A 20,222-nucleotide genomic window follows, 5' to 3' on the forward strand; every position below is an offset into this window, starting at 1 on the left:
CGGGAAACAAAATTATAGCTTTTCTGGAGCCTTCAATCACATTGCCTGAGCCAATAATAGTATTAACACATTCTTCTTTTGGCACCAGATGGGTAAAATATATATCACTTTTGAGAATGGTGTGCGAACTTGCACTATCCGCAACGCATACATCTTCATTATATATCCTTGTCATTCTCTTCAAAGGCAAATAATAATAAAATGAGTAGCATGCACAGTTAAATTGAATACTTGATCGGAATTATTTTTCTAAGAAATACTGTACATAAAAATAATGTCATATACTAAAATTTTATTTTAAAACATGACATATTCAATGATTTCAAAATTCATAAAAATTAATATTTCATTATTTATATACATTATATTTGAAACTTAAATACATAGAAAATAAGACTTAATAATAAGTTCTTTACATTATTTATTTACATGGATACTTAACAATCCTACATATTAAACTATTCCATCATTGATCAAATGACCAATATTTTCCTCGAGATCCTCAAAGAAATCAGATACATCATAATGAGTGGTGGAATTTTCAGCATCATTTGAAACGAAATTCGACTCTTTTTCCTTGTCGTCCTTTTTCAAAGATGCCTGGTAAAGATCGACTAGGTGCCTTGGGGTACGACAGGTACGTGACCAATGGCTATTTCCACCACAACGGAAATACTTATCCTCTGTTGATTTATTCTGCCCGATATTTCTTTCTTTATCCCACTTCTGGTGAGATCATCTCTTTTGAATATAATTCATTTTCCTTTCATAATTTTTCTTGTTATTAAAAACTTGACATTTACCTCTTCTGGGGTAATGATTTGCCGCATTTACTTCAGGAAATGGGGCAGCGCTAGCTGGGCGCACTTCGTGATTCTTTAAAAGCAACTCATTGTTGCGTTCAGCAACAAGAAGGCAAGAAATTAACTCAGGATATTTTTTAAACCCTTTTTCTTGATATTGCTGCTGCAGGAGCACATTCGAGGCATGGAAGGTTGAGAAAATTTTTTCCAACATATCATGATCAGTTACCTTTTTCCCACATAATTTCATTCGTGAGGTGATTCGAAACATTACAGAATTATATTCATTTATAGATTTAAAATCTTGTAGACGCAAGTGCGTTCATTCATATCGAGCTTGAGGAAGTATCACCGTTTTCTGATGATTATACCTTTCTTCAAGGTCTTTCCAAAGATCTGTAGGATCTTTTAATGTAAGATATTCATTTTTCAATTCTTCGTCAAGATGACGACGAAGAAAAATCATGACTTTGGCTTTATCCTTTTGGGATGCATTATTTTCAACTTTAATGATATCTCCAAGATCCATTGAATCAAGATGGATTTCAGTATCTAATATCTATGATAAATAATTATTTCCAGATATATCAAGAGCATTGAATTCAAAAAGAAATGCTTTAAAAAAAAAAGAGAAAAAATATTTACTTTATTACTGAATATTTTTTTTGAGGCAAAAGCCTCTATTTATAAGCGTATGTGATAGTAGTTTGTCAAACTACATTAAATAAGATTCTTTTTCAAAACCTGAAGAACTTTGTGAGAAAATAGTCACCTAGACTTTCTTATCATAACAGTGTGATTTTATACAATGATTTATTACTAACTTAAATTTTAATCTAAAATAACATTTTTTTAGTTGGTTTTAAATACAACACACACTACAAAAAAAAAAAAAGAAAAATGTCATTTATATTATGGCGGTTCCAACCCGCCATTATCTCCCATATATAAAAAAGCCCAATTCCAACCCTAATTTCAGAAACACTGGTTGCTGAAGACGCGTGCGTACACTACTACTTCCATTGTGTGGCGATCTCCAATCCTATTGCGTTCCCTGACGATCTTCTCCGGCGGCATCTCCTCCTCCTGCGACGATCTCCGTGACGTCTCCTCTAACTTCTTGATGTCCTTCTTCTCTGCCAAAATCCTCAGTGCCTCCCTTTCGTTCTCCCTTTCCTTCCATGATGGTACTTCTCTCTCTCTCTCTCTCTCTCTCTCTCTCTTTGGGTTCGCTTCTCACTCGAAAATTTGTCGTAACGGAATAGCTTCATATATGTGAGTGCTATTTCTTCTTTTTCCAGCTTCGGTTTGTAAATTATAGCTTAAATCTTTATAGAACTAATTAACTTGAGTTGATAATAATAATTACTAGTCTCTATGTTCCTGTCACAAATGCAGTTCAAATCTCTACATTAATTATTACTCTTTCTTTGCTATATCATGTAATTTAAGGGCTGGTGGAGTGGAGGATTTGGATATGGACTGTGAATTGGGTTCTTAGATCAGAAGTAACTTAATTACCTGCAGAAGCTCAATACCAGCTGGTGAAATCCAACTTGATGCTAACTGCAGTATTGATTTGAACCTAGATTTCAATAGGTATTTTTATTTACTCCTTTTTATTGTTTTCTCCATTTGTTTACTGCTTATTATCAGAGATTTTCTTTATTTAGTCTTTTTCTTTAAGTTGTTGCTTATTAAGATGGAATAAGATTTGATGGTTGTTACTGTTGTTGTCATATATTGATTTCTAATATTGATTTTTGTGTTCAAAATTTCAGATGCTTTGAATTTAATTTAGCTATCAAATTTAATTTTGTTAAGAAAATTGCTTACCCTGTATCTGATTTCTGCTGCTGTTCTCATTCACTCAGAGTTTATTAGTGTTTTCATATGTGATGTTGATATCTTTATTCTTTTTGGCAGGGTTCTTCGTTGTAGAAATCTCCAACCTGTAGTATATAGGCTATACTTGGAACTCCTCAAATGACATGCTTTTGAACTTAAATATCAGATAAAAACGTCTCATTATCAAAAGTAAGCTCCAGTCTATATAACATTTATCTCTTTCAGATAATTAGTTAGTATAGCTAATGTATACATGCCAATTAGATTTCTTTACTTTTAAGTCTTTTGGCCGTTCCTTATAAAGGTTGAAAGTTTAGATATGAACTATTAATAATTATGTGTTGGTAATGTCCAGTTAATTGATTATACGACCAAGTCAATCTTATCTTCTTAGTCATGTTGTTGAACCGTTATAAATTTCTGTTTTACCCTTATGACAATGTAACATCAGCATTCTAGTGTTCACTGGTGGTTAATCAGAGGTATGATTTGGAAACTGTTACATTATCCTGCATCTATAGATTTATAATTATATTCCTGATTAATTTTATTTTACTATGTTAATCTTGCACATATTGGGTGCTGTTTCCAACTTCCAATAGATACTTCTTCTTGTTGCAATTTTTTGTTCAGAACTTCAGATATGCAACTGATTATCCAGCAAGAAATAAATTTTTTAAAAAAGAAGAAAACGAAAAATCCAAATGGTATTGTTCTACTCAATGAATAAATGTTCATGTGAGCTGAAAACCATTTCCAGAAGATGGTTCTGTTTTTACATAGGTTGAACTATTGTGAATTGCAATTGTCTTGGAAATTATTTGACTTTTAAAATTTGACCCCCCCTCTAAATCTTACGCTTAATTTAGCAGTGACTATATGTACCTCCTCACAATCCTTTATCATTCGATGCTTTGTGTATTTGTTCGATGTTAATTCTCTCATTCTTAAATTAGGTCTTATATTTGTTTCTCCCTTGTTCTAGCTGACTGGATTTGTTATTGATCAGGGCTTAGCTTCCTTAATTGGATTTGTGTTCTTGTGGTTTAATTGGCAACCTATAAAGTGAAAGATGCTTAAATTGACTTTTTGTAAATAAAAGGTTTATTTCTTATTTTAACCCTTCAAATAACTAATTTGATAATCGTTAGCAGAGCAAACATGTAACTTCATTATTGATCTATCTAACCCATTATTTATTTCTTTTTTTAGTGACATGGTATACATTTTGTTGCTGCTTGCAGTAGTCATTCCGTGATTCTTGCAATATCCTTTTTTGTAGTAGCACTTTCATTATACCATATAATGCACCCAGGTGCTCCTACATAAACTACATTTTTTTATATGTTTTTCATTATAATCTTATTTTGCATATGTTGTGCTGCATTAGGAGATCTTGATGCAAAAAGTGAGAAGGGAAAATTATTTGGCTCCAAAAATTATGAGCTTAATAAGGTAATAGCTTCATCTTCTTTCATCTGTTAATATATATTCTTTGTTCCATATTAAAGGCTCGATTTTGCTTCAAAGTGAGTGATAGCTTGGCCAAACGATTTCTGCTCCAATCGCTTGGCAAAAAATGGAGGGAACATAGGATAAAGCTTTGGAATGAGTTTTATGATCCGAGGTTGAGTAAAACCAAGATCATAAATAATACACCAGAAGATATTGCTCTTGATCAATGGGCTTTATTCGTAGAATATCGTTTGAAGCCTGAAACTCGGGTAAGTACTTACTCTCCTAGTTAAATGTTGTCCCACTAAAAAGCCTTATATAGTTTGATGCTGAAAATAGGATATTGAATTCATATGGAATGTTGTGAAAGGCCTTTATTTAGAGTTGGTAATAAAAAGCCTTTATTCATTGTTTGCTGCTTGCTCGTCTTTTATTTTATATAGAGTTGGTAATGAACCAGCGATATGTTGAATGCATGTTATACGTTGAATGCATGTTTGAATCTATTTAATTGTGTCCAAATTTATCTTGCAGAATCTTTGTAAGAGGAATCAAGAAATTCGGCAAAAACAAATAATTCCTCATACTTCAGGTGCTAAATCAATTGCAAGAAGAAGGGCTGAATTGGTAATCATTTCTATGATTTTGTTTGAATTGGCTGAGAACTGCTATTCTCCAATATTGACCAATTTTCCCATGATAGTGACTATTTTTCATGAGAACTGTTATTGTTACGATATTACTATCACTCACCACTTCAGCATAGGAGTCATTTATGTTAGCACCCAATGCATCTCCGTTGTTATATTGTTGCTGTTAGTTACTTAATTTTATGCATATCTTTTCTTGAATGATATATTTCTTGATTGAGTCTTTCTACTTTTCTTGAATTTTAGACGGAAGAGAAGGGAAAAGAAGTTAGTAGGGTTCAAATGTGGGACATCACTCACAAGAAAATAGATGGAAGTTATGTTAATGAAAAGGCTAAAGAAATAGCGGTAAGACTAAAGTGCAATAAGTAACTTGTTTGTATTTCTTTTTCTTTCTTTTTTATAAGATAATACTATGTTTGATTCTTTTTATATTTGTAGGAGAAGATTGAAGCATATAGCAGTCAACAAGCGGTGGAATCAACCGTTAATTCTCCTCTTGATGCTCTTGGAGTAGTTCTTGGGAAAGAGCACCCTCGTCGTATTCGAGGTTTAGGCATGGGAGCTGTTCTAACAGTTGCTTTCAAGAACAACACTACAAGAATTAGTCAGATGAATTTAGATTCTTCAAATGATGCTGACACATCATCTACTTGTGGTCCAAATGTACAAGATGAGTTGGATACCGTTAAAGCGCAATTGCAAGCGCTAGTCTCCTATATTCCTTCTAAAGAAGGAGGTAAAATTCCGGTGAAATTGGCTGGAATGTTCCCTACTCATTTGATATAGGAAACATTCCAGCCAATTTCACCGGAATTTTACCTCCTTCTTTAGAAGCAATATAGGAGACTAGCGCTTGCAATTGCGCTTTAACGGTATCCAACTCTTCTTGTACATTTGGACCACAAGTAGATGATGTGCCAGGATTATTTGAAGAACCTAAATTCATCTGGCTAATCCTTGTAGTGTTGTTTCTTGAAAGTAACTGTTGGAACAGCTCTCGTGCCTAAACCTTGAACACGACCAGGGTGCTCTTTCCCAAAAACTACTCCAAGAGCATCAAGAGGAGAATTAATGGTTGTAGGAAGAGAAGAGCCCATATAATGTTGTTGTAGACAAAGATACTGGAGAAGTGCGGGTGGGTATTGAAAAATACGGACTAGCATAAGAGGAAAAAATCAAGCGACGCAGAGGCATATATGAATCACGAGAGAAGTGAAGTATATCATCTTCAACAAGACTTGCAGTAAATATGAAGGCCTACATTTGGCGAAGATGGCTCTTATTTGAGCAATGGTGGAGGCAAGTTCCGACGGGATTAGGGCCTAAGAGTGGCAGAGGCAAGTTTACTCCAATGTGATACTCATTTGCCATGTGACTGCCGGCGGCAAGATTAAATGGCCGAAAATGAGGTGAGGGACCAACTAGATGCATTTTTTACAATTTCAAGAACATAACTAGTGCAATTGGTAAGTCAAGGACTAAATCGGTGCAATTCGTGAATCTCAGGCACCACTTTGAAGTTTAACTCGATGTATGACCTATCAGCTATGAGCCTATGATTAAAAGAAAAGAAATATTTTATAAAAAAAGATAATGAGAGAAAGGGGAGGTAGTTTTGTTGTAATTTTTCATTTTTCTTTTAGTATTTCCAAAAATTTTGGTTTCTTTTGTGGTATTAATTCATTCTTGCAATCTGAACTCTGGTTTGTCTAAACAAAATGGAAATTCTGAGAAATGGGATATGAACAAATAATTCAATGTTTATTGTAGATACATTTCATAGAAGAAAAGCAAAAAGAGCTTGGAAGATGGACTTTGGACTCTTACTCACAAAACTAGTTAATTCTTAATCAGACCAATCTTTTTTTGGTTTAAGATGCATGAAAATAATCAGAGTAAATTACACCATAGTACACGAGATTAGGTGATATTATACATGACAGCCTAAGTCATGTTTACACCTAACCTCGCATTTGCGGGTAATATTGCCTGACCTCATGGGAAGTGAGTATAATCAACTCAAATACTTATGGTGCTAAATTTGTGTAATGAAATTGTGCATTTAAAGGAAAAATGTAAAAGTATAAAGCATAGATCATTTCTGCATTTTCTTAAGTTTATTACCTCTATAGCATCCTTTAGAGGTCCCCAACATTCCATTCTGTTGTATTTTTTGGAGCTAGAATGAAAATACACGCGAACTATAGAGTCCAGCAATTCAGGATGTTCATCGAAAAGCGCAGAATCTCCATACTGAATTGCTTTGAGTACCTGCCATGCTCAACAAGAAAAGGACCAAAACAAATGTCACACAAAGTTATGCATAATATAGGACCTTCAAGTCACAATTTGTGAATATCAGAATACAAGATACTAAGATATGATCTTCAAGAAACAAAATACTCCCATAGAATTCACTACTTGTCTATTTAATTAGAATTCTCCTTTTAATATAAGTTTAATGGAAACATACCAAAGGCATTTCCTTGGAGAATATGTGATATCTGAATTCTGCAGCCAAATCCAGGAAGGGATTGGGACCACTGACAAAGCAATGAACATGTAAGCACATCTCATTTTTCACTTTCTTCCATTCAGCTACAACATCATCCTTCTCATACCACCCTCTCAACTGCCACACAAGAAAGAAAAAAGGGGGATGGCAGATACATAATATGAATTAGTTAAGAGAACCAATGTTTTTGTTCAAAATATATACCATCAAGCACTATAATTTCTATGCTATGTGAAAGCAAGGACACAACACAAACCTGCTCAAGATTGATCACATTGGAGACTGTTAAAGTCAGATTAGCTGTGAAGTCGCAATGCGATAGAATGTAGGTTCTCGGAATAAAACTTGCATATTTGTTTATCTGATCCTCCAATAAAACTACCTTAAGTTTTGAAGCTTCAAATCTTGCCGGAGGAACCAAGAGTCTAACAGCCTAAATTTAAACAAAAAGTTATTTAGTCAGAGTTTTCTTCATTTCAGATAACAATCCATACATGAATTAAGAAAAGAAATTTCAATTTTGTTTATTAGAACTGGAAGCTGGAATCCAGAACACACATTCTTGTTTGTCCATGGTACTGTAATAAAGCCAAAGTCAAAGGATGCAGCACTTCCAACAAATGTGAATATTAATAGTGAAAAATATTTTACATGACTGAACCATGTGCCTCTCCATAGCAGCTTAATCTTTTAAGAGGAATGATACATAACATGTTATCAGAACTTCTATATATGTCTAGAAAGTCCAAGAGTTCAATCTTTGTTATCACCAACTCTTGTAAATAAAAGATTGAATTTTAGCTCAAGATATAATGTCTATAAGTTTGAGAGAGAGGTTTCATGACAAGCATGGAATACAACATACAACAAAATTGAAATACATAGGACATTGTATGCTAGTGTGTGTTGAATACAAGCAAGTTCATATCTAAAATAAAAGGCTACACTAAACTAGGACATATTCCCTGCAATTTCCCTCACACTACTACTAGCCTAGCATTGAACTCCTTAATCATAATAATGGCAGAAAATGTATGGAAAAAAGAATGAAAGAGAGTGAGAAAGGGTACCTCAGAAACAAGGGTGTTGTAGGATGGAGTAGAATTTGTTATAGAAGACAAGATAAAGGGTCTGCTGCATCTATTGGAAGAAAATGGCTTTGAGATGATTGTAGGAATGGTGTTGGTGGTGGTGAACATTGTTCTTGGTGTGGTTTGTGAGAATGAGAGGACATTGTTGTTGTAAACACAGTTACATGCCATGGAAGGAAGGAGGTGCAGCTCCTCCTCTTCATCTTTCACAAGCCACCACCATTCTCTTCTCTTAAGAGAAAAAAAGAAAAAAAAAAGTGATAGAGAATGAAAGCAAAAAAAGTAATGTAATGTTGGGAAATTGGTGTTCTCAAAACAAGCAAAAATCTCTTTCAATTCACTCCTTCCACACGATTTCTTTCTTCTTCTTTTATTCAATTTAATTATACAAAATAGAGATGAAAGAAACTCAAGTATTATTTGAAAAAATAAAAAAACATTTCATTAGTTAGAGGCTGAGCTGAAAGTTGTGCCACGTCATCAAACAGCTTGGATTTTCGATAAAAATGTGGATAATGTGATGACGTGGCTTTACCTGTGTCAACAGTTCAGTGGGAAGCGAATCCGCATGCTTGAAGCCTTGAACTCTTGAAAGCCAAAACTTCAATTTTATCATATTTTTAGTGTGAATATTGAATCATGTATGGGGAGCAAAAATTATATATCAACGTACCAAATTAAATTAAGTAAATACTAATTAATGAATTAATAGGGTGGATTAAGTGATTAACCACATTAGACCTCACAATCTAATGAGTCACTTCATTTGGAAGTTAACTTGAATAATACAGACAGAAACTTTTTTGAAAACAAAGTTTGCATGCTTAATAAACTAATGAAGAATATTTCTAAATTCAGGCAAAATAAAAAATAATGATATTTGTATTTTTTTTTCAAATTTTTTATTGGAAATTTTTTTTTCTCACAAGTGATGGGCCAAGACAAAAATATGACATTGCAAAATCATAATAACTAAACAAGTAAACACAAGCAGTTGAAAACCTAATTGAGATGACATATTAATATGTCTTTTAATATGCCATTTAAAATTAAAGGTTGTCTAATTTATCTAATAAAATGGACACGGCTCAAATAAGTGAAATAACACAAAAACAAAGAAACTTTAAAACACAGTGAAGATGAGGATGAGAATGGAATTTACTTGCATCTGCATTTTGTAGTATTCGAAAAATTAGTCATTACACATATCCTTCCAAAAAAAGAATAAATGATAAAAATAGTATAAATTACTAATTCACTCAACTATGACCAAAACATTTTGTTGTTATTAGAATTTTTTTCAAAGACAGTAAAATTATTTTATTTCAATTGAAAAAAATGTTTTTATCCATAATTCAGGACTAAAAAAAACAAGTGGAGTTCTCCCGTTTTACCCTTAAACATTAGCGAAAGCACAATAAAAAAGGAGATTAAGATTAATCTAATATTTTTCACATTAGAAGCTTGTAATCTAAGTGTGTGTTTGGATTACAGTTTGCAAACGGGAGTTTTGGTCAAAAGTAGGTTTGTGTTAAAGTGATTTATGTTTGGTAATTTTTGTATCAAAATGGATTATAGTAAAATAAATGTTATTTGGCTTATACCATTCAAAATCACTTTTAGATCTTATTCTAGTACTCTCAATAATCTTATTCTTAATATTAATTTGAAATCCAACGTTTATGATTTTATTATTATATATGATTAATTTTTTATTTAATTTATCTTTTTTAATGGAATCATAATCTATATTATAAAAAATTACACTAAAATATAGTATAGGAGAATTACAATTATAAAAGATAGTACTGAAAATAATAAAAAAAATTAAATGATTGAAACAAATCTAGAAGTTCTTAATGATCTTTTTATATAATATATTTTTAGTATTTTTAGTACTCTTTTTTTAGTATGTTATAATTTTTTACTATTATTATTATTTACAGTTAATTTTTTTATTTAATTTACTTTACCTAATAGAATTAATAAATCATATTATAAAAAGATAATAACAAACATAATACATAAAAATCACGATTATAAAAGTGTATAATGTCAAATAAATAGTTAAAAAAATAAAAATAATAAATAATAGAAAATTAAAACTCATATAAATAGAAATAACAAGAATTTTATAAATAATACAATAACATATACAAAGGATAAAGTTGGTAAAAAGTAAATAAAGGTTAGTATCTATGGCTAAAAGCCCGTTAAGAAAACGCAGAAGCTAAAAATAGTTGCTTCTTGTAAACGCTGGTTTTGGCAACAGAATCACTTCTGCGTTCATGAGAAAAAAATTTGTCAAACTAAAAATTGAAACTTTCAAAAAATTTAAACGTGCTTCTTCCCTTTCAACGGGTTTCCCAAACACACCCTAACTCAACCTAACAAATTAACCAAGAGATGAGAACTGGTCCACAAGAAATAAAAATACCCTAACTCAACCTAACAAATTAACCAAGAGATGAGAACTGGTCCACAAGAAATAAAAATCTTCGGTTAACGCAACCGACACACATACTACAACATATTAACATATGTCATTCTATCAACATCCATACTTTTCCGAACAGAACATCCCTCTATCTTTCAGTTCCGAGACTTACTTCATTACCTTCATTTTTTATTTAGGTGGATGCTATGGTGTTTATATATATTTATCTAATTTATTAAAATGAGATAAAATTTAATATTTAAATTAAAAAATATAAAAATAAATAATTTTTTAATATTTAAAATTTACCATAAAAAATAACTTCAACAATTTCGACACCAAAATTACAGGTACTATAAAATTGGCCTTCTATTTATGTTATTTTATTCATTCATTTATTTTCAATTAGTACATTAACTAAGTAAAAAGTTGTTGTAAATTGGCATAAAGTACACCAAAACCCAACAAATAAATTGACAGAAGCACCAATCACCAACAAGTACAGCTGTTTCTTACTTTCTCAAAGCACATGCCTCACACCATGACACCAAACTAAGAATTTTCCACCTTCATATTCTCTGTTTTGATTTGATATTTAGCACACAGTAACACAAAGTATCTATTGATATTGATTTACCTGAATTAAATAATCATTCCTCAATAGATTTTGTTTTTTCTGCTCTGGTTCTGGCTTTCATGGGATCTACCGCTCCTTCTACTTCAAAACCATCACATGCATTAACTCCCTCAGCTCACTCTGTTATAACCTTGTTCTGTACTTCTGTTTCCCTTTCCCATTCAATGAAGCTAAAAACAGAAACTTTTTGAGGAACCCATACATTCTCAAACGGAATAGTCTGTAGGATGATGAATGTTGAGAAAGGAAAGTGAGTAATAGTGCCTCTTAGGTGAGGACCAAGGTAACAATCTCCCATTTCCTTCCTTATATTCTGTGTGTTGATGACGATCTTACCTAGGTTTATGAAGAATATACTAAGAATATTTAAGTGGGTTTTTGTTTCTAGGGAAACTGACTTTAAAGCTGGATGCTTTACTTGATTTCATGTTTGTTTATCCCTTTTCCTGTTATGGGGTCTTCGCTATTTTAAGTTTTTAGTATTCTTTGTTGTGGTTTCCCCCCCAAAAACAGTTGTGTTTCTGTGTTTGCATCAATTTAGCCCAAACACTAGCAGTTTTGTTTGAAATATTCCTTCACTGATTGAACTACTGGACAAAGTTTGAATCTTTCTTTTTTTCTTTTGACTTTTTAACATTCTAATCAAAATTGATCTGTTCTTTTATTGATTCATTCATAAGGTCACCTGCTTTAGTATCTTCAACATTTCTGTCTGGCTCTTAGTATTTTGTCAATCTCCCTCTTCTAGTCTTATTTGATTGATGTCCTTCTTCAGCTTCCTTGTATTGAAACTTTTGAGTTACTTCTTCCTTTGCATATTGCTTATTTTTGTTGATCTATGTTTCTTCATCCTACCTCCCACTTTGAAATCTTGTGTTTCATTGGAGTGATTTATTAGAATGTTACATTAAAATGCAATATGATTCTCTCTCTCTCTCTCTCTCTCTCTCTCTCTCTCTCTTTTTGTTACAATAATGTGATTTTGCTTTCAATGTGTGCAAATGAGAGGTGCTGGCAAATTAATAAGTAGAGATCTAGCATTTAACTTCTAATCATTATTATTTAGTGAAAATGAACTTGCTAATATTTTGATTTCCTTACTAGGTGCACTTATTTTGCAATAGCATTAGTTTGAAAGCCATAGGCCATGGCTCTGGGAAAGAATTTTCGAGGTGAAGGGAGGAAGTCAACGAACTACTATTCGACAGTTTTTGTGGCTGTGTTTGTTGGCTTTTGCTTAGTTGGTATATGGATTGTAATGTCATTCATTGTTCCATTCCAGAACACAATTGTACAGGCACCTGAGACTGTTAATGAGGGGAAACATATAGTAAATAACAATGCTTCTACACATTTTGAAGATAGTTTAGGTGATATACCTGTAGAATCAACAAAGGTCGATAGCCAGACCCAAAAAACTGAGAGTGAAAGCCAGCCGGAAAATGAGGGTGACAGAAAAGGAGTTGAAAAAGTGTCTGAGGATTCACCTGAAGAAAACAAGCAAGAGGTTGTTAGGGATAGCTCAGGTCAGTCGAGTGAAAAAAACGATTTAGAGAAGGAATTGGATGGAAACTTAAATTCAGAATCTGAAAGTAACAAGAGCACAGATAACAATCTAGGAGCAGAAAGAAATATTGGTGAAGCCACAGATCAAGAAGAGAAGTTTGGTGAGGCCGAGGAGGATAAAACCGAGAATCATGTGCATTCGGAGACCAAACAAAGTACTGGAGAGAGTAACTTGGAAAGCCATGTAAGCAACAAAGTTTCAAAAGAAGCCTTTCTAGCTGGTACTCAGCCTGAAACATTAACTGAAGTTGCAACTGAAAATGGAACTTGGTTGACTCAAGCTGCAGAGTCACAGCATGAGAAGGAATCGCAAAAGTCTTCGGCTTCTGTGGACAACAGCAAATATGACTGGAAACTGTGTAAGACAAGTGCAGGATCAGAGTACATACCATGCCTTGACAATGTGAAAGCTATTAGGATGCTTCGAAGTATAAAACATTATGAACATCGAGAGAGGCACTGTCCTAATGAAGCACCAACTTGTCTTGTTCCTCTACCTGAGGGCTATCAAATCCCAATTAGGTGGCCTCAAAGCAGGGAAAAAGTATGTAACACTTAAGCTGGAACAAGGTTGCATATCTTTAATAAATGATAATGGAAAAAAGTGAAATTTAATATTTTTTGTGCCTGTTACAGATTTGGTTTAACAATGCTCCACATATTAAGCTTGTAGAAGTTAAGGGGCATCAAAATTGGGTCAAAGTTACAGGGGAATACCTCACTTTTCCTGGTGGTGGAACTCAGTTTAAAAATGGTGCTCTTCATTACATTGAGTTCATTCAGAAGGTAAGCCATTCTCGTGCTCATATGTTATTTTGCAGTTTGCACAACCAATTGATCTTGTTATTCTTTATATTTTCTTAATAAAAAAATAGTCTAACCTGTAGAAAAGCAAAAGCCTTTTCTTATATTTTATTTTAATTTTAATTTTATGTCATTTGTTGTGTGCATAATATATCCACCTGACTTAATTTTCAGGAAGATACAATGTTTGTGTCCTTCCGGTATTGGCTGTAGTATCTACATAGTAATTTCTATAGAAATAAATGAATGCTTGGTAATGGGGATAAAAGGGTTTTGATAATGGGATTAAGATATTTATTTTGTATGCTGATATTATCTTTAACATAAAACTGCTTCAAGCATAATGAATTCCTTTTATTATATTTCTAAAAGGTTAAGTTATTATGTTAAAGTATATGAATTCCCTTTATTTGAATTCTAATATGTTCTAAGTTAGCACCTATTTCACGGTTCTGCTAATTATGTTTCCATGATCTTTAACAACAAACATGTGAATGCATTTTCTTGAAAGTTAGTCATACTTTTTTCTTAACTTAGGTGTCTGTGTAATGATGCAGTCTCTTCGTAACATTGCATGGGGGAAGAGAAGTCGAGTGATACTGGACGTCGGGTGTGGTGTAGCCAGCTTTGGAGGCTATCTGTTTGAAAAAGATGTTCTTACCATGTCCTTTGCTCCCAAAGATGTGCATGAGGCACAGGTACAGTTTGCATTGGAACGTGGAATTCCCGCCACATTAGGCGTCATGGGCACCAAAAGATTGCCTTACCCTGGTTCTGTGTTTGACCTTATCCACTGTGCACGCTGTAGAGTCCCATGGCACATAGAAGGTGTAAGAATCACTTACATAAAATCTTCATTTTCATGGTGTTTCTATCTTCCACTTATGGTTAACTCCTTTAGAATACTTTACTGGTTGTATAATCAGGTGGCAAGCTACTCTTAGAGCTTAATCGTGTATTGCGACCGGGAGGTTACTTTGTCTGGTCTGCTACTCCTGTGTATCAAAAGGATCCGGAAGATGTTGGAATTTGGAAAGGTAAAGTCTGTTAAATCGAAGTACGTGTCAAGCTAATAGATGAATGTATGGTTTGACTTTATGGAAAACTATTTTGGTTGCAGATATGGTTGAAATTACAAAGTCAATGTGCTGGGATCTGGTGGTAATTGGAAAGGACAAATTGAATGGAGTGGCAGCAGCAATATATAGAAAACCAACTGATAATGAATGCTACAATAGGAGACCGAAGAATGATCCACCGATATGTGATGAATCTGATGATCCAAATAAAGCCTGGTACTTTACTTCTTTATTGGTTCCTACAACAATGCCTTATATTTCATTTCTACATTAATGGCTCGGATTGGTGAATAGTTGAGAAAATAATAAGGCTTTTAATATGGCTCAATTAATTAGAAAAGATTCCTTTTGATGAAGTTGATCTTCTTCCTCAAATTTCCATACAGGAATGTATCACTACAGAATTGTATGCACAAAGTGCAAGTAGGTGCCTCGGAACGTGGATCGGTTTGGCCTGAGCAATGGCCACTGAGGTTGGAGAAACCACCTTACTGGTTAAACTCTCAAGTTGGTGTTTATGGAAGAGAAGCATCAGTGGAATTCACTGCAGATTACAAGCACTGGAAGAATGTTATTTCCCACTCATATTTGAATGGAATGGGAATAAATTGGGCTTCAATAAGAAACATCATGGACATGAATGCTGCTTATGGAGGGTAAGACATTCTATGTACTTATGTATGGAATTTCCCTTCTCTCTTTGAAATGCAAATTAATTACTATAGTACTTGATAACTACATGCGGTATATGCACTCTGCAGAAAGGATTATACAAAATTTCACTCTGTGAAAAAGATAATTTGAATAGTTTCCTTTTGTGCTTATCCTATTAACTGAAGTTTGGGTGCATTTTCTGGCCTTTTCAGGTTTGCGGCAGCTCTAAAAAATTGGAAGGTTTGGGTAATGAATGTTGTTCCGTTTGATTTTCCAGACACACTTCCAATAATCTATGAGCGTGGATTATTCGGAATTTATCATGATTGGTGTGAATCATTCAGTACCTACCCTAGATCTTATGATCTTCTACATGCTGATTCTTTATTATCAAAACTTAAAGACAGGTATGTTCAAGCAATATCTAAAATTTTCAAACAATCCTTAATCATCTAAGTAACCGATGCATTTCCGGAATCAGATGCAAGATAGTAGCAGTGATTGCAGAAGTTGATAGGATGCTGAGACCAGAAGGATACTTGATTGTGAGGGACAATGTCGAAACAACAAGCGAGATAGAGAGCATAGCTAAGTCTCTACACTGGGATATTCGGTTCACCTATTCGAAAGGCGACGAGGGACTACTTTGCATTCAGAAGACATTCTGGCGTCCAACAAAGGTTGAAACTATTGCAGCAGCTATTGTCTGATCAGAATGATGTTTCGCAATCTCGATTTCCATGGCTGCCAGTACACTGCTTAGTCTGCTTAACTTGTTCTTCTGTAAGTACTCTGTTACCACTGTGTCATAATGTTGCTAAACATTCAACTGCACTTCCCTGTAAAACTTGTTAAATTTTTTTTTTTTCTTTTCTATTCAATTCATATGTTCATGTCCTGTGTGGACTTGGTTAGGATGGAGTGCAGTTGTGGTAGAGTTAGAAGATTCTAAACCTTGTAAAGTGTAATCTGTGAGGAATATTGAATGTGATTATACTTTAAAAACTACATAATGTGAAATCCGAGTAGTTGGAAACAGCATTGCCATAGATACATGTAATTATCAGGGTCATATTTATATGGAAATGCATCATCATCCAGAACAATTACATATTGATTTATATAAAATTACTAATCACCTTCCACCTAATGAAATAGTAATCTGACCTATGCTTTCCAACCTAGAAAGAACGTCCCTTCCATAAGCTCCATATTCAATATACAAACCAGAATATGATGATGATGATGCATTGAGCAAATGTTCAGTTTATTCCAAACATCGTTTTGCGATATTCCCAAATTCCATTAGTTGCTCGAGCTTTGCCTCATCAATTATGGCTCCGTCCAGAATGTGAAGTAGAAGATTCATATTCATCGAAGAAATGTACATTGCAAGGTTTCTATCCTCCTCAGGCAGCTCAAAACAAAGTGCTTTTCGTCCTGTAAGTAACTCTGCTAGAACAACTCCGAAACTATACACATCACTCTTTTCTGTTAAGTGGCTTGTGTGGAAGTATTCAGGGTCTAGATACCCCACAGTCCCTTGCACCATGGTGGATAGTTCGGTTTTATCAAGAGGAACAATCTTTGAAGCTCCGAAATCAGAAACCTTTGCTTTGAGATTATGATCAAGAAGTATGTTGGTAGTTTTAACATCTCTATGTATAATTGGTGGACAAGTAGCAGAATGCAAGTATGCCAAAGCCCCAGCAGTTTCTGCTGCTATTCTCAATCTTGTTTTCCAGTTAAGCTTTAAAGATTGGTTCTGACCATGAAGATGATCATCAAGAGTACCACCTTGAATGAATTCATAAACAAGCAATGGAACTTGTGTCTCTAAGCAACACCCCAAAAGTTTAACCACATTTGTATGGTTGATTTGGGTAAGTATAACCACCTCATTGATGAATTGTTCAATCTGGCTTCGGTCACTGATTTTGGACTTTTTGATTGCAACAGTTGTGTTGTCTTGTAATAATCCTTTGTAAACTATTCCATAGCCTCCTCGGCCTAAGATCTTGCCTTCATCAAAGTTGTTAGTGGCCTTCTTTAGCTCTTCTATGCTAAAGATTTTAGCTGTTTCAATTGAACCTTTCTCTTCGGCAAAAAATTGTTGAAAAAATTGTTCTTTCAGTTTGTTGAGCTTTCTTTTCTTCAATCCGCAATACGCATTGAAGCTCGCCAAGAATAGCGCTAAGATGCTTACATTGAGAACTGCAAATAATAAACAATAATCCCGCTACATTCTTAATAGTATTTCTGTCGACTTCTACCAATTCTTATTTATGATTGTATTTAATGGAAGTGTCTTTGTGATGTGTCTAATAAAAATATCTTTTTTATGGCTGTGTCTAATGAAAGTGTCTTTATATATGTATTTTCTGAATGTGTCTTGTTTAAAATATAATAATTAATTATTGTTAACAATAAGTTGGCAGATAATATATTGATACCCTATACTTTTCCATAATAAAAAGAAAACATTACGTGATGCACACTATCATAAAAAAAATTTAGTTATAAATTTCACTCTTCACTAATATTTTTTTTCAAAATAAATATCAACTCTTTATTAATTACAAGACTGGTTCCCATAAGATATTTTATATAAAATTAGAGTAATAATGCTGCACACCTAAGTCTTTTTATAAATCAAGTCCAACTAAGTTAAACAATAAGATTTGAAATAATACTAGTTATAACTGATTTTTATTATATTAAACCAACTTAGTTAGACTTGGTTAATAAAAAAATTTGGATGTGTAGCATTATTCATAAAATTATATTTAAAATTAATATTAATTGGATAAGTTGGTTAATATACATTTTATTTAAATGGTATCTATAAATATAAAAATAAAAAATCTTAAAAGTAAGTAGTTTTTAGCAATTTTGACTAATATTTGGTTAGTATAAATATTAAATTATTTTTAACAAATATATTTTACTGATTTATGAATATAAATTCTAACAAATGTGAGAGTAAATTGTGTTAATTTATATATATAAATTTTAACAAATATAGGTATAAATTATATATTTTATATGTGTAAAGTTTTATAAATGTGGATTTAAACTATTGCAGTATTATTGGCTAAAGGTTAATCCAAAATAATTATGTTTCAGCTAATTTCTTTCATCAGTGGAAAATTATATTTTTTTAATTTGCATAAATACATAAATTTTAAAACAGAAAAGCTTTATCTTCATGTAAAAATTACATGGATGGTATCCAAGTAGCTTTTATTCTACACTTCACACCCCCGTTTGTTTTACACGCGCCTCTTATAACCTATATAACGAATCCTTATTTTGCGTTATCAATGTTTCTCAATGTAAACTTTTTCATACAACATAAACCTCTTTCGCATTCTTCTTCTTCTTCTTCTTCTTCTTCAACCTAATTAAATTCGTTGTTCTCTTCTTTTGCGTTTTTTTCCTCTGCATTATAGATCTGAATTGATTTAACGCAATCATCTTCGTCGTTCATCTTCTTTTTCGTTTTCGTCTTCGATCTGCACTTTTGAATTGAAACAATGAATGAATCAACTTCAAATCAGTTGAATGAGTGCGATTTTGACGATTCTTCTCAAACGCATCAATTTGATGAGATTTGAATTATTGAATTCTGAATCGAATTTTGATGAGTTTGGAAAACTCTAATTTAAATTGATGATGATCAAACATTATTAATTACAAAATTATTAATTTGATTTCAATACATGTATGTTAATTAAAATAATTTTGCTGTGTAGGTTTTTGCTATTGGGCCGAAAAGAAAAGAAAATTGCAAGCCCAATATGTTTGTAAACATTCAGCCTCGGTTAAAATGTTTAAGTAACTTGGCTGAAACAATATTTTGTTATTGGGCCAGATTCTCTTAACATTATTATTAGTCCAATTCAATTTTTAGTGGGAAACCCATTAGCTTGATCCGAATTGAAGGAAAAAGAGAAAGCAAATGTTTTGCTTCATACTTTCAACGGATCTCATTTCCATTATGTATGTGGTGGATTTCAAATTTAATCCACTTGAATTAACTTGCATTGGAAAGATGAAAGAGAAAGAGAAAAGTAAATTGATGGCTTTAATGATGCTACACGCTACTTAGCAAATAAAGGAAGTGGAAATTTAATTCACTTTCATTCTCTTAGTTTCATTGAAAGCAATTTTAATTTCTCTTTCTACTCTCTTATGTCTCTTCTTTATTCGGTCACTTCACAGAGAAAGCATGGAAGCTATGGCAAGCTACCGTAGAAAAGAAGAAGCAAGCAACAAGACCATCATAATGATGGCAAGAAAAAGAAAACAAAAAGTATGTTGTGGCTGAGATCTTCACCAAAATAAGGTAAGATTTGGTGAAGTAAGCTCATGCTCTCCATACCAAAAATAGAAGAGGAGATTTTGGTCAGAGGAAGAAGATCTCAGAGGCATGGCTCGTCTCTGCTTTTGTGTTCACTAATCACAGAAGGTAGCTAGGGAGGCTACGTGAAGAAGGAAGTAAAAGTGGAGCAAGAGGAGTTGTCATGCATCAAGAACACATCAAGGGCTAGGAGTCATTCTTGGAGTGCAAGTCAAGAGGGATGGCTCGGATTGATGAAGTTTGGTGTAAAGAGAAGACACAGAGGTAATTGCATATTGGGTGTTACATTCGGTTATCTCTCTTCTCTCTATGGCCGA

The 20,222-nt window shown here is 33.1% G+C and overlaps 4 protein-coding genes across 5 annotated transcripts; 2 read left to right on the forward strand and 2 right to left on the reverse strand.

Annotated features, from left to right (window-relative positions):
• Window positions 1–1,796: 1,796 nt before the first annotated feature.
• Window positions 1,797–5,545, forward strand: LOC107460608 (uncharacterized). Its single transcript, XM_021128715.2, has 7 exons — window positions 1,797–1,990; window positions 2,256–2,402; window positions 2,730–4,106; window positions 4,186–4,375; window positions 4,641–4,733; window positions 5,003–5,104; window positions 5,198–5,545. Exons 3-7 carry the CDS (start codon window positions 4,051–4,053, stop codon window positions 5,543–5,545), a joined length of 789 nt encoding a protein of 262 aa, XP_020984374.2. The 5' UTR covers window positions 1,797–1,990; window positions 2,256–2,402; window positions 2,730–4,050.
• A 1,044-nt stretch (window positions 5,546–6,589) lies between these two features.
• LOC107460607 (magnesium dechelatase SGRL, chloroplastic) lies at window positions 6,590–8,724 on the reverse strand. Its single transcript, XM_016078987.3, has 4 exons — window positions 8,345–8,724; window positions 7,531–7,707; window positions 7,233–7,391; window positions 6,590–7,030 (listed from the first exon to the last, which is right to left on the reverse strand). Exons 1-4 carry the CDS (start codon window positions 8,534–8,536, stop codon window positions 6,779–6,781), a joined length of 780 nt encoding a protein of 259 aa, XP_015934473.1. The 5' UTR covers window positions 8,537–8,724; the 3' UTR covers window positions 6,590–6,778.
• A 2,621-nt stretch (window positions 8,725–11,345) lies between these two features.
• LOC107460612 (probable methyltransferase PMT24) lies at window positions 11,346–16,555 on the forward strand. 2 transcript variants are annotated; one of them, XM_052252442.1, is made up of 10 exons: window positions 11,346–11,629; window positions 11,664–11,722; window positions 12,544–13,549; window positions 13,642–13,791; window positions 14,367–14,637; window positions 14,736–14,846; window positions 14,930–15,104; window positions 15,275–15,544; window positions 15,755–15,949; window positions 16,024–16,555. In XM_052252442.1, exons 3-10 carry the CDS (start codon window positions 12,587–12,589, stop codon window positions 16,250–16,252), a joined length of 2,364 nt encoding a protein of 787 aa, XP_052108402.1. In that variant the 5' UTR covers window positions 11,346–11,629; window positions 11,664–11,722; window positions 12,544–12,586; the 3' UTR covers window positions 16,253–16,555. The 2 variants fall into 2 exon arrangements, with proteins under 2 accessions (XP_052108402.1, XP_015934483.1); XM_016078997.3 differs by having other exon boundaries at window positions 11,346–11,710.
• Window positions 16,556–16,738: 183 nt separating this feature from the next.
• On the reverse strand, window positions 16,739–19,541 carry LOC107460563 (wall-associated receptor kinase 3-like). The gene is made up of 2 exons (XM_052253234.1): window positions 19,520–19,541; window positions 16,739–17,756 (listed from the first exon to the last, which is right to left on the reverse strand). The coding sequence occupies exons 1-2, from the start codon at window positions 19,539–19,541 to the stop codon at window positions 16,810–16,812; spliced, it is 969 nt and encodes a 322-aa protein (XP_052109194.1). The 3' UTR covers window positions 16,739–16,809.
• Between the last annotated feature and the right edge of the window lie 681 nt (window positions 19,542–20,222).

Source organism: Arachis duranensis, chromosome 8 (genome assembly GCF_000817695.3).
Source record: "Arachis duranensis cultivar V14167 chromosome 8, aradu.V14167.gnm2.J7QH, whole genome shotgun sequence".
Taxonomy (NCBI): domain Eukaryota; kingdom Viridiplantae; phylum Streptophyta; class Magnoliopsida; order Fabales; family Fabaceae; genus Arachis; species Arachis duranensis.